The sequence below is a fragment of the Alexandromys fortis genome, unplaced genomic scaffold (genome assembly GCF_014885135.2).
Source record: "Alexandromys fortis isolate MF-2015 unplaced genomic scaffold, M_Fortis_MF-2015_v1.1 scaffold_109, whole genome shotgun sequence".
Taxonomy (NCBI): domain Eukaryota; kingdom Metazoa; phylum Chordata; class Mammalia; order Rodentia; family Cricetidae; genus Alexandromys; species Alexandromys fortis.
The window spans coordinates 124,571-137,466 of NW_026068005.1; the positions used below are offsets into that span (position 1 = coordinate 124,571).

The 12,896-nt window shown below is 36.5% G+C and overlaps 1 protein-coding gene across 9 annotated transcripts in view; it reads right to left on the bottom strand.

The window, feature by feature from the left end:
* R3hdm1 (R3H domain containing 1) overlaps positions 1-12,896 on the bottom strand; it is a 137,030-nt gene that overhangs the window by 36,093 nt on the left and 88,041 nt on the right. For all 9 annotated transcript variants that reach the window (XM_050161457.1, XM_050161460.1, XM_050161455.1 and 6 more), the window contains one exon: positions 2,504-2,658. In XM_050161457.1, the coding sequence (XP_050017414.1) occupies positions 2,504-2,658 (155 nt within the window). The remainder of the gene's footprint in view (positions 1-2,503; positions 2,659-12,896) is intronic.

Here is a 12,896-nt window from a genome sequence, read left to right on the forward strand (position 1 = left end):
GGATCTCTGAGAGTTCAAGGAGAGCCTGGTCTACAGAGTTATTCCAGGTCAAAGAGATACAGAGAATATAAAATAAAAGTAAAAATTAATGAAATAGAGGTTAAAATAAAGTGCACAAAGATGGAAAATACACAGTTCTTGATACTGTATGCTATTATGCCCTTTGAATTGTTTGAATGCTGAGGAAGTAGCAACAGCTGCTAAAAAATATTTGTTTATAAATGCTGCTGAACTAATCCATCATAGATATTTTGAAAATGCCTTGACTTTGAAATTTGGATCTAAGGACATGATGCTTTGGAAAGGAGTTTCTTATTTTGTTTTCACAGATGGTGAGAGTCTGTGGATGCCTTCTATCCCAATATGGTATGATGGACCACACCCTCCTGAAGGGTTGCTGTGAACACCTTCAGAAAATTGCTTTGCTCAACTGCCAACTGAGATGAAACTAGCACACAGGTTATACCATGAAAGACCTAATTAATGAAGCCCCCATTCAGCAGGAAGCAGTATGGCATTTTAAATGTTTTAATAACTTAGGACTTTTCATGACAATGAGACACTCTGAGCCTGGCAGCACCAATCTACTTCAAGAGGAAGATGGGCATCGAAGAGGATCCTTATGGAGTTTGATAGCCGTTTGGGAAAGAAACTGCTCTTGCCTGGACTGTTGCATAAACTGAACACAAAGAACCCACAGAAAGAGGACTTGCCTAAAGGTGAGATGATCTTTCGGGGTTCCTGATTCATGAAAGAGTCTGGAAGATATTCTGCAGGACACAGCAGATAGTGACTGACTGCCTTTGAAATTTCCTGCTTCATGGAAATGTCTCTGGATACTATGGGCCTGTAGGCCGAAGATGGATGCCCCAACGGTACAGAGGAACTTTGGGTGACTGTACAGGCAGCAAGATGTCTCTGTCATTTCTAGAGTTTTGAAAGTTGCGTTTGCTTAGGTAATAGTATATCTTTCTGGAGTCTTTGATGGAGTTAAAGAATAGTTAGTTATAGTTTTCCTTAGTTATGATAAGATTATTGTAATTTTTACTTGATAACTGTTTTGTTATATGTAATTTTGCTATGTTAAAGTTAAAGCCTTCCCTTTTTTTGTTTAAACAGAAAAAGGGGAAATGATGTGGGAGTGTCATATATCAATCTGTTGATTTCATTGGTTAAGTAATAAAGAAACTGCTTGGCTGGCCCTCATAGGTTAAAACATAGGTGGGAGGAGTAAACAGATCAGAATGCTGGGAGGAAGAGGAAGTGAGCTCAGACTCGACAGCTCTGCTCTCTGGAGCAGAGACGCCATGCTCCCATCTTCCGGGCAGACGCAATAGCTCTGCTCTCTGAGGCAGACGCAATGAACTCCGACCCAGGATGGACATAGGCTAGAATCTTCCTGGTAAGCGCACCTCGTGGTGCTACATAGATTATTAGAAATGGGTTAAGAGGTTGAAACTAATGGGCCAGGCAGTGTTTAAAAGAATACAGTTTGTGTGTTGTTATTTCGGGTAAAGCTAGCCGGTGGTGGGAGCTGGGTGGCGAATACAGCCCGCAGCTCTCACTACAGTCAGGGTCGGACAGTATAGCTCTGGCTGTCCTGAAACTCACTACATAGACCAGGTTGGCCTTGAACTCACAGAGGTTCACTTGCCTCTGCCTTCTGAGTACTTGGATTAAAGGTGTGTGTCACCATAACTAGCCTACCATGGCATTTTAAATACAGAATAAATCATACCATTTTGGGACTGAAGTAAACAGTAGTCTTGTTTGGAAAACTGCACATAAATACAAATTCTACAAATACGGATTTGTTGTTGACATACCCATCTTATTATATCAAACATTTATCACTTCTATTTTCCTGCCTATCTTTCTTCCCACAGTAGGCTTTCTAGGGAAGTGAACAATTTAGCAGGACATTTGCTTATATAGCTGTATAGTTGGAAACACAGTACCAGGTAAAGCTTATAGGCCATTATCAATGTGGTTCAAATATTCTAAATATTAATAAAGCAAATGAATAAAGCAATAAAGATAAATGAAGTTGAAATCATAAAACTCTTAAGAAGATAATGCTGTCTGTCTCACAAAAGCACTTCCCTAACATTAAAGGAAGAGAGTAACTGAATGTGATAGCATATGCCTGTGGAGAACCATAAGCTTGAATATAGCTGAGGCTGCACAGTGAACTCAAAGCTGGCCTAGGCTACAGTAATAAAACTCTTTCTCAAAAATTCAAACCAAAACCAAAAATTAAAAACAACCAAAGACACAAAAGAACAGAAATAATATACTATAGTCGTGCTTTTTATTTTTTGAAGCAGGAACCCTCTGGCTAGCCAAGCTGTCATGGAGCTTTCTAAACCCAGACTTGGCTTTAAACCAACAATCTTCTGGCCTCAGCATTTCAAGGGCAGGATTATAGGAGTGACCTTACCGTAGCTATAGATTCAGCTGATCAGAAATTATCTATCTTTAAAGAAAGTGAGAGAAAACATACCTGATATGATGGCACTGAAGGGTAGGGGATGACCACTCCTTGGATATGAGTTCCAGTGCTGTTTGGCTGGCCTCCCACGAGGTTCTGACTTTGGGGTGGCTGAACTCCAACCATTCCTTGGTAGTTTTGTTGCTGGTTGGGCATAACTTGATAACCTGTAATGGCAAAATGAGTTAAATCTTGTTTTGAGTCAAATGTAAATAATAGTGTATTCTATATTTTAAAGCAAGCTCTGTATGACTCAAAATGTCATTTTACTTAATCAGCAAAAAACCAAGATTATTTAAGATTTATAAGGTTTACCATGAAATAAAATTTGACCCTCCCCCAACTCTATTCAAATAAAAAAAAAATATATATATATATATAAAGATTCCTTCTACGCTTAAGAAATTTACTGGGTCACAGCCTTGTTTTAACAAAGAACAGCATATTTAGTTTGTATCACAATGCTTATTGACAATTAGTCTCTGGGAATTGGAATGCCTTCCATAATTTGTTAGAACCCTGTCTAAGAAGGAAATATGCACCATTCCTTTAAAAAATATTAAGAATTTCATTTAGTAACAACAGAACATTAAAGATGTAATGGATGTATAGCAATGCACCTGTGTAAGTTGCATGTCATCAGTGTCTCTGCTGGGAAACAAAGAAGACTATGCATATATAAAGGCCAGGTTTTAAGAAAGGTTCGAAGTTTTTATTTGTTTGTTTTTAACAACAAACCACACCAATCTCTTTAGGAATATTTCAGAAATATAGGGTGAATGGAGCAATTCAGTTCATTTTTAGGGATCTCACTATATTACTAATTTCAGCTGATGGAGAATCAGATCATTAAGATTAAGCTTGATTACTAACGTAAGTAGTAAGAACGTGCTTACTTTGGACTTACAGGAATCTACAATGATGAATAAGCTTTGAATATCGATTTCTAGTTTGTTTCCCGAGTCTAAGAACACTCTTTTGTGAATGTCAATTAGCACAAGAAAGATTTCTAAACATTACCAAAAAATGCTTACATTAAAAAAATAAAGAAAAAATAAAAAGAAAACCTGACTGAAAACAAGTCATTATTTAGCCCCAGGGCACTGAAAAAAGTTTTTTACAAAGAACACCAGTGCTGAGAATGCAAATGTCAATAGGTAACGGCTTGGTGAAATTGTGTTGTGTCCCCGATTACACCATATATTTTGTTAAATAAATTTTAACTTTCATCTTCATTTAACTTTAAAGCGAGAAAAACTATATCAAAACCTCAGGCATTGACTGTAAACAGAAGCATCAATATAGTTGACTTCATGGCATTCTAATTTCCATAAAAATACATATTCTAGATTCTTCTCTTATGTTGTCTTATCTCCTCTCTTATGCATTTCCTATACTGCTTAAGTTTGGACATGGTCAGAAGAGTTGAAAAACATTTTGGTCTAGCAGTATTCAAGCCTATCTTCAGTTCATCAAATGATAAGTACTTCAAATTCATACACAAATTTATAAATCACAAGCACTATCAATACAAGTACACTAACACATTTTCATCCTTAAAAACAATTAAGACAGAAACAAAAATGGGAAACGACCATGAGACATTATGTCTGAGATGCCACTTTTCAGAACACACACACATACACACACACATGCATACCCTACCTGGCAGAATTGACTGTAATATAATTTAACTTTATAAGTATTTTAAACTAAATAGTCATATTTCCCCAATAAAGAACAAGTGTTCTGTACATTAACTTTTTTTTTTTTGGAGTAGTGCAGGAGAATCAAACACATGACCTCTCACATGCAATGTAATATATGAACCACTGAACTAAACTCCTAGTCAGAATGTTATCTTTACATTTTATTAAGAAAGATCAAGACTGCCTATTTAAGGGGGAAAGCCAGTCTACATTGCAAATGCAGTTCTTTAAACAAAACAAAACAAGCCTTATTTATACTTTTCAAGTTTTGGAGACCCATCTTTGTGGCATCTTTCCTAAAACTATTTTGAAAATACACTGATATAGAAGGTTTTCAAGCGAAGAGCTACAGAGACCACGTGGCAGGGTTTAATGTAGGATCACTTGGATAGTACAATACAGAATTTACATCACTAAATTCCATTTCTATGTTTACCAATTGCCACATACTAAAACATAAACTAACATCATTAACATCTGGAGATAAAGTAACAGGATATCTCAAACACCTGACCCAGCCTAGTCATCATTTGCAGAGAAGAACTTGTATTGTACTGCTAGCGGGGTGACATGAACAAAGAGAATGAGACCATCTTTAAGAAATGACAATTCTGAGACAACAAAACCACAAAACTACAGAATTTTGTGAAAGAGGGAGAGGAATTTATACTGGTATTAATGTCTGTGATTTGGTTTAAAGAAAAAGAATATTCCAACAAAAAGTAAAGGGCTGGAATAAAGGGGAAATTTACTGTGTTTGATGGATGGAAAGTGTTAGATACAGAGTGTGGACTGAATGGCCCACAATAAAGGTAAAAAAGAATCCAGTGAAGAAATACTGTATGGAAAGAGTTACACTGCTGTCTCGAGGCAGGAAGGGTTTATTTGGCTCAGGGTTTCAGACGTTTCGGTCCATCATGCAGGGAAGGGCAGAGCAGAGCAGCTCACACAGGTGGCCAAAGAGCAGAGAAAAAGAATGCCCGAGTTAGCAGGCTTTCTGTTCCCTCATTCCCCCTTCCTTTCTAAACCCCCAGCCTTTCAATCACATACAGGCTAGGTCTTCTCCATTTAATCGTATCTGGAAAGACCCCTACAGGTACACACAGATGTAGAGGGAGAAGGAGCAAGGTAGGAACACTTCACAAACTTTCTAAGTGTTTCTCTGCCTAGTCAAGTTGATAATCAAGTTTGAGCCTCACACTTTTCTCTTTCTGAGATCAGAGAAGATTCAGTGAGAGTAGCATGTTATGGCTGTGCTGTGAACCACTTCCTTTGGACTGAAATTCATTAAATGCCCCACTGACTGATGAGGATGCATTTTTACATTAATACTTCATTCACAAGCAGTACAGAGTGTGAATGTACCCTTGACCAACAGTGGGGTTTATTGAAAATAAAAATGATAGGTACTTTAAAAGAAAATGCCTTTTCCTTAAGATGCTCTCGTGTCAATTCTGTCTATTGCCTTATAGACCATCCCCCCGAAACTGCTGGTAACATGAACTTGTTCTAATTCTTCCTTTCATGGTTATGGTTTGTGTATAGATAGAAATGTTACAGCCATCATTGCCCTTTCAGAACAAAGTAATTAATATTAACTATCACTCAGGTAAAATGCAGACATTCAACATGTATACTTAAAATAATGGTGAAAAACACATTATAGAGTAGAAACAAAACATTCTCCTACACAAATCCACAGACTTACTATGTGCTGAAAGGCCAGTTTCTCATAACCCATCTTAGTGAATTCTTTCTGATGGCAAAAGTTTAATTTTTTTTAAAGATTTATTTATTTGTTATGTTTACAGTGTTCTTTCTCCATATATATTCACAGGCAGAAGAGGGCGTCAGATTTCATTACAATTGGTGGTGAGTCACAGTGTGGTTGCTGTGAATTGGAATCAGGACCTTTGGAAGAGTAGTCAGATCTCTTAACCTCTGAGCCATCTCTCCAGCCCCACAGTTTAAGTTTTAATATAACATTTAAATTTATGAAGTTGAGTCTATTTAGTCTCTTTCACTAAACTGGTAATTCCAGAAATGCAAATTCCATCAATCTGAGTTTATGGCTCACTAGTGCATTAAACGTCTTTTAGGAAACTATCTAGCAGCAGAGACACAAACAGTATGTAATTAATCACAAAGTACTGAATTTGATCAGGAAGACTATGAAGTTGTTTCAATTTGTATCTAATATGCAAATTTTGAAAGAATTATTTTAACATTTCTGGAACAAATATGATAATCAGGTAATGATAAAAGATATTCGTGGTAGAAAATTAAGAAAAAAAACTTGCAAAACATTTATCTATAATCACTATTTACTGTTTCTGTGTGGTTAACCTTGCCTTTTCTTTAATGTTTCTAAATCTGATTAAGAGAAATTTTAACTTTACAATGTAGTGGGAAATATCTAAATAAGTTTTCTTTTTTAAAACTAAAACATTAGATTTATTTATTTTGAAATGACAATCTCTTTCCTGAGATTTATTTATTTTATGTGCATAGGCATTTTGCTTAAATGTATGTACACCATGTGCATGAAGTGCTCAAGGAGGTCAGAAGAGAACATCAGGAACCCTGGAACTGAATGCACAGCTTGTTAGCATGTTGTGAGCTTTCTCTGGAAGTTCTCTTAATCGCTGAACCATCTCTCTAGCCCCTAAAAAATATCTTAAGACATGATTAGGCCAGGAGGAGTGGTACATGTCATTGCTCCCAACACTCAAGAGGCAGAGGTTATCTTGACATATCTTGGTGAGTCTGAGACCAGCCTTCCTTATCTAAAGAGTGAGTTCTATGCCAGCCAAGGTGATACTGTGAGCCCTGATCCCAAAACAAAACAATACAACACAACATAAAACAAAACACTTACTCTTAAGTATAACAACTAAAGGGTAAGAAATTAACTCAGTTGATCTCTAACATACTTTAAGGATGAAAGCATGAACTAAGCTAAAAAGACTCACTACTTCAGGAAATTGTGCTATTCTTTCCCTTAGCATTAAATTTAGTCCAAAACTCTTATGCCTTTTCATTTAGAATATCAGGTAAGTATCACTGCCTCATAGCTATCCAAAGATAGGATTAACAGCTGACACTCATAAATTCATTACATGTCAGCACTGCTCTGTGCACATGAAGTAACTCATTCCACATTCATAGATACAATTATTTTAAACCGACACAATTATCCTCATCTTCAGGTGAGGAAACAAAGGCACAGAAAATTTCATACCTTAGTCCAAGGTCACAAGCCGGTCAGTATATAGCTGAGATCTGCATGTAAGATTTACCTTCCCCAAGAACAAGTGCTGAAGTAGAGTGAGTACTACAGAAATACTCAAAAAAGTAGGATCTGTGATCTTTGATTTTCTGAGACTTTTGGTTAGAGAAGACATCTACTCTAGTTTAACACACCTAAGTTTCTAGGTAAGTTTACTTGCAGAAAAATCTAGAATTCATTTTTCTTTTATTGTTTAACTATTATCATCATTATTTTTTTTTCTTTTAAGGTAGAGACTGTGTAGCCCTACCTGGCCTTGATGGAACTCATTATTGTAGACCAATTTGGCCTCTGCCTGTCTTTGTCTTCTCCCAAGTGCTGGGATGAAAGGTATGTGCCACCATGCCTGGCTAGAAAACATAATTATTATAAATGAAGTAAACCAGCCAGACAACTAATTGTTCATGAGACTTAATGAGTATTTGTGAGAAAAAGCATAATTATCAAAAATAGAAAACAGAGTAAGTAGTTAGTACAGAAAGCAGCTACATGGACTTGGGGGTTAAAAAGTCACCCAGAATAAAGGTTTTACGACTATCCCATGCTTTCCTCATTGTTCTCCCCACTATCTTGGCATGGCCTGTGATCTGTGTACTTCATTCAAAGTTATGCTTTTGCCTCATTATCAGACTAAATTTCTCCGTAGAAAAAAATCAGGAAAGTGAGAAGAAGCCCAAAGGATAATGTATCCCAGGCTGTTCCCTGCTGTTTGGTGTCTCTAATTCTGACTGCTTCCCCCTTTTAATCTACAGCCATTATCTTGAGGACTCAGCTTTATAGTTTTGTTTGAGGTTGCTCTGGCTTAAATAGACTGTGCTGCCATATTCTGAATGAGTCTGTAGAGGATTTTCACAGATGTGGGCTGTCTTCTCCACAATGTAAGACTTACTCAGTGGAGCCTACCCTGCTTTAATTAGGACACCTCATATGCAGGGGTTGTCTGAAGCAATGACCTCTCTCACCATCAAAAGAGTTGCTTTCTATTTATTTTGGCATCAAGGCAGGAAAACATACCAGGTTTGAACCACACTGGTAGGAGAGACATCAGGAACATTTACAATGGAACTTTTTAAAGACTATCACAACTAAAACCATCATTTAACATATCCTCTCTAAAACTAATATTTAGTAGGGAAATTTTAATGTTATGAGGAAAGATATTTGATTTGTTTTTATTTTTTAAATCATAATGAAATGTTTGATCCTACATTCCAGTAATTCCAATACCCAAGTAATGGCTAACAAGTAAGTAACTTTGAATTATACTTTCTAAAGAGCAGGGTATTAAAAGATTATTGAGCTTTCCATAATGGAAGATAACTGTGGGACCTGTTGGCCAAAGTTTACTATAACTGTAAAGAAAGTTAGAAACATGGAAAGACTAAAACCATGGGGGAGAGGCATAATACTGTATTTCAAATACAGAAAACAAACCTTGTTATTTATAGAAGCCAAAAGTCATTAACCACTTAGTACCCCATGACATTAATGACACACGTTTCAGTTTATGTGCATATGTTGAAGAAAATTCATATTCTTAAAAAAGCGTTCAAACTTCTGGAAATTTTCTCATAACTTCTGTTTAAACAAAGGAGTTTTTTAAAAATATTTATTTATTAATTATGTATACAATATCCTGTCTGTATGCCTGAAGGCCAGAAGAGGGCGCCAGACCTTTTTACAGATGGTTGTGAGCCACCATGTGGTTGCTGGGAATTGAAATCAGGACCTTCGGAAGAGCAGGCAATGCTCTTAACCGCTGAGCCATCTCTCCAGCCCCTAAACAAAGGAGTTTTACAGTACTAAGCCTGGATAATGAGGGAGTGTTGCCTATGACAACTAGCTCTGTGGTTCAAGTTCCTTATCTAATCTCAGACAAGAGGAAGGGGTACATCGTTTCAATAATTTCAAAAATATAGTCTGAAGATTGCCAAGTATGAGACTGAGGATAAGGAAGGAGAAGTGGATTCCTAGAGAAAGAAAAGGACCATTGGGTTAAAAAAGTGCTGAGAGCATTTCTAGTATCCTGATACAATACACCAGCCCCCAATACAACAGAAATTATTTTTTATAAAAAGTAGTTTCAGTATGAGAGATCTAAACATTTTTTTTTAATTTCTTTGTGACTTATTTAGAAATAATCAGAAAATTAGAGAAAAGTAAGGTATCTTTTATAGGAATTTGTCAAACTGGTGGAAAAACAACACCGATAGTGGGTGATTGCAAACAGCATTAACTAACATCCAGTTAGTTTTTTTTTAACCACTACTGTTCTTTGTTAAAGGACTATACTGCAGCAGTATTATTCCACTTCTGCCAAGACTTTCTGAAGAAAGCACCAACAATTTTGCAAGCTGAGAGAACAAGGGCAATATGAATTAATGGTTCAAGAATGACCCTGGAAGAAGACAAAGAATACTCTATTTTTAACTCTTTCTCATTTCAACAGAAGGAAGAAGGAAACAGTGCTCAGCAGAAAAGTGCTATCTAGACTAACAAGCTAGATTTACTTTATCATAGGTGACTGGTACTAGAATCTGTGTTAATAGAAAGCATCCTTCAAAACAGATTAGCCATTATCAGATAGCAAGACAAACTGAAGAAATCCTTCATCAACATGACCATCACTAGGAATCTAAGTGTATTTTCCTTACCAGTACCAACAATTTTTCCAGATTAGAGTTGCACAAAAGAAGCACTGTGAAGGAAGTTAAGCTTTTAAAAAGTACTTTTGCTGAATCTACAATTTATTTGAGCTAGGTGTTGATATGGTAATTTAGAAGAATCTTAAATTTATAAGCCAGGCATGTCTTCTGTCTGGTACTATTTGGTATATGGGCAAGTTCAATCAAAGCCAATTCTCACTTGTATTTGGGCAGAGACACAGTTGCCAACACAGCTTCATTAGTGTTTCTCCTCTGCCAATCTTTCTCCTCTCGTGCTTCACTCAACGGAAAGGTTGGCAAAAGTTAGCCTGGATAATCAGCCACAAAGATGTTACAGCTATTAGTTGTTTAAATAACTACCCTAAACAACTCAAGGAAACCTGTAAGTACTTACCAAATACATTTGCTCCATATTTCAGTGGCAGCAGATTTAATGAAGAGGGGAAAGGGAAATAGGTGGAATTGTACTTATTATACAATTTCTGAATTTATGCAGCTCATGCAAAACTAAGAAATGCTCACAGAAACAATAAAAAAACTAAGTAAAATCAGGGCCATCACCTAGTAACACAAGATTCCTATTATACGGGTCAAAAATTATCAACAGAGAAATGATCAATTCTGTTCTTACAGTCCCTGTGTGACTAACTGAACCTCTTATCAGTATGATCTGCTTCTGTCCACCCACAGTGTAGATAGACTCTTCCTAGTTTTTCACATCCTAGTTACTTTTATTTATTTATTTTCATTATTACAGTTTAAGACACAGCTTTAATTATCTCATGCTAGCTTCAAACTCTCTGTGTAAAGAATGACCTCGACCTCCTACATACTGGGAATAAGACACCACCTACAACATGCAGTGTATGTAGTGCTGGAGATGGAAACCAGGGCTTCATTCCCAGTTCCCCTCAATCCCCAGGCACTTCCTAATCTGTGGCCTGCAATTCTGACTATGTGTGTGTATATGTTTACCACTCCTATTCTTTGCACACCGGAAATCCTGCTCATTCTAAAGTGTTCCTTATGCACTGTAGTTCACCATTATGCTCTCAGTTTGCTGTAATGTATAATCACATGGTTTTGAGTTACTTGAAAAATTAAGATTAAAGATATAACTCAATGATATTTAAATGTACCAGCTGGCTATAAAACTAAAATTGGATTAAGTTTCAGAGAATTATTTTGTTTCTCATAGGCATGCACTAATAACATTTCTGGGAGAAATTGAATTAAAAATCTTAGTAAGGGCTCAATCAACTTAAAATGCATGCCTATGGTCCATTTGGTCCATGTTTAAATGAGTAATTATTCTCCTAAGAAGTTGTATAACAAGAAGGAAATAGTCAAATTTGACACCCACTAGTGAGTTTGGAATGCTTAAGACATTAAACTTTATAGGTAAGCTGCAAACCAAACTGAATCTGCCATCCAAAAAAGCTTTAGAAAAGAAATGAAAGCAATAGCTCTCTTGAATTTTTGAATTTTTATAAGGTAAATGAAATTGCCATTTAAATTCAAACCATTATTTCTTAGTATGATATAAAATTAAAAAACAATTACAGTTAAATGAAAATATAAACAAACATCAGTAACTTAATATAGCACAAAAATAAATAAATTTTAAAAAGACAAAAAAAGCAAAAAGCAGTGAAACCCTGAGTAAAAAGAAGCCAGGAAGCAGCTGAAAAAGAGACCGGTTCACTGTGAGAAATGTACACCTCTCAGACAGTGCTACGGCCCCGAATCCAACAGCTCAGGACAAGGCCAATTATTGTAAAATATTAAACACATACATATGGTTAAGCTGCAAACTTTTCAAAAGAGTCCTAAGAATAAAAGCAGCTATGTACCATAGAGCCAGAACCTGAAGTTTTGTTACAGTCACTACCTGTGGGTTCATTTCTTTACACTCACTCCTTATATATGTCCATTATACTGTATAATATCCATGGTGCATCTTTTACACTAAGGGTTAAAATAATAAATTTGTAGTATTGCAATCGACAAGTTACTGATCTTTTGAAATAGCTGCTTGCATAACAGCAGTTATTAAGAACATTAAGACACTAAGCTATTTTAAGTTCTGATGTTCACCTTTCTTTTTAGTTTATCGAGACTAGGTTTCTCTGTGTAGTCCTGACTGCTCTTGAACTAGTTCTGTAAATTGGGCTGGCCTCAAAATTACAGAGATCTGCCTGCCTCTGCACCACCCCTCACCCGCCCAAGTGCTGGGATTAAAAGTGTGTCACTATTGTCCAGTTAATGTTCACCTTTTAAACAAGAAATGACTAAAAAGAGACACAAAATCCTCCAATTTTTGAGTCCACAGAGCCTAGACAATAAATAACAAACCCTAATTTTATAAGGGAGCAAACCAAAAGCCCCAGGCTTTATCACTAATATAACTGCTACTAGTTAAAAGCGACTGTGGGGGCTGGAGAGATGACTTAGTTAAGAGATGGCTGCTCTTGTAGGGGGCGTAGGTTCTATTCCCAGCATCCACTCACTGAAGATGGTTCACAACTGTCTGTAACTCCAGTCCTAGGGAACTCTATTGGCCTCTTTGGGTACTGCATGAATGTAATTCACAGACACACATAAAGGCAAAGCACCCATACATGTAAAACAAACAAACCAAAAAACAAACAAAACTAGTCTGTTAACTGCTGAGTGGTGGTGGTGCATGTCTTTAATGCCAGCACTTGGAAGGCAGAGGCAGGCAGATCTCTGTGAGCTCA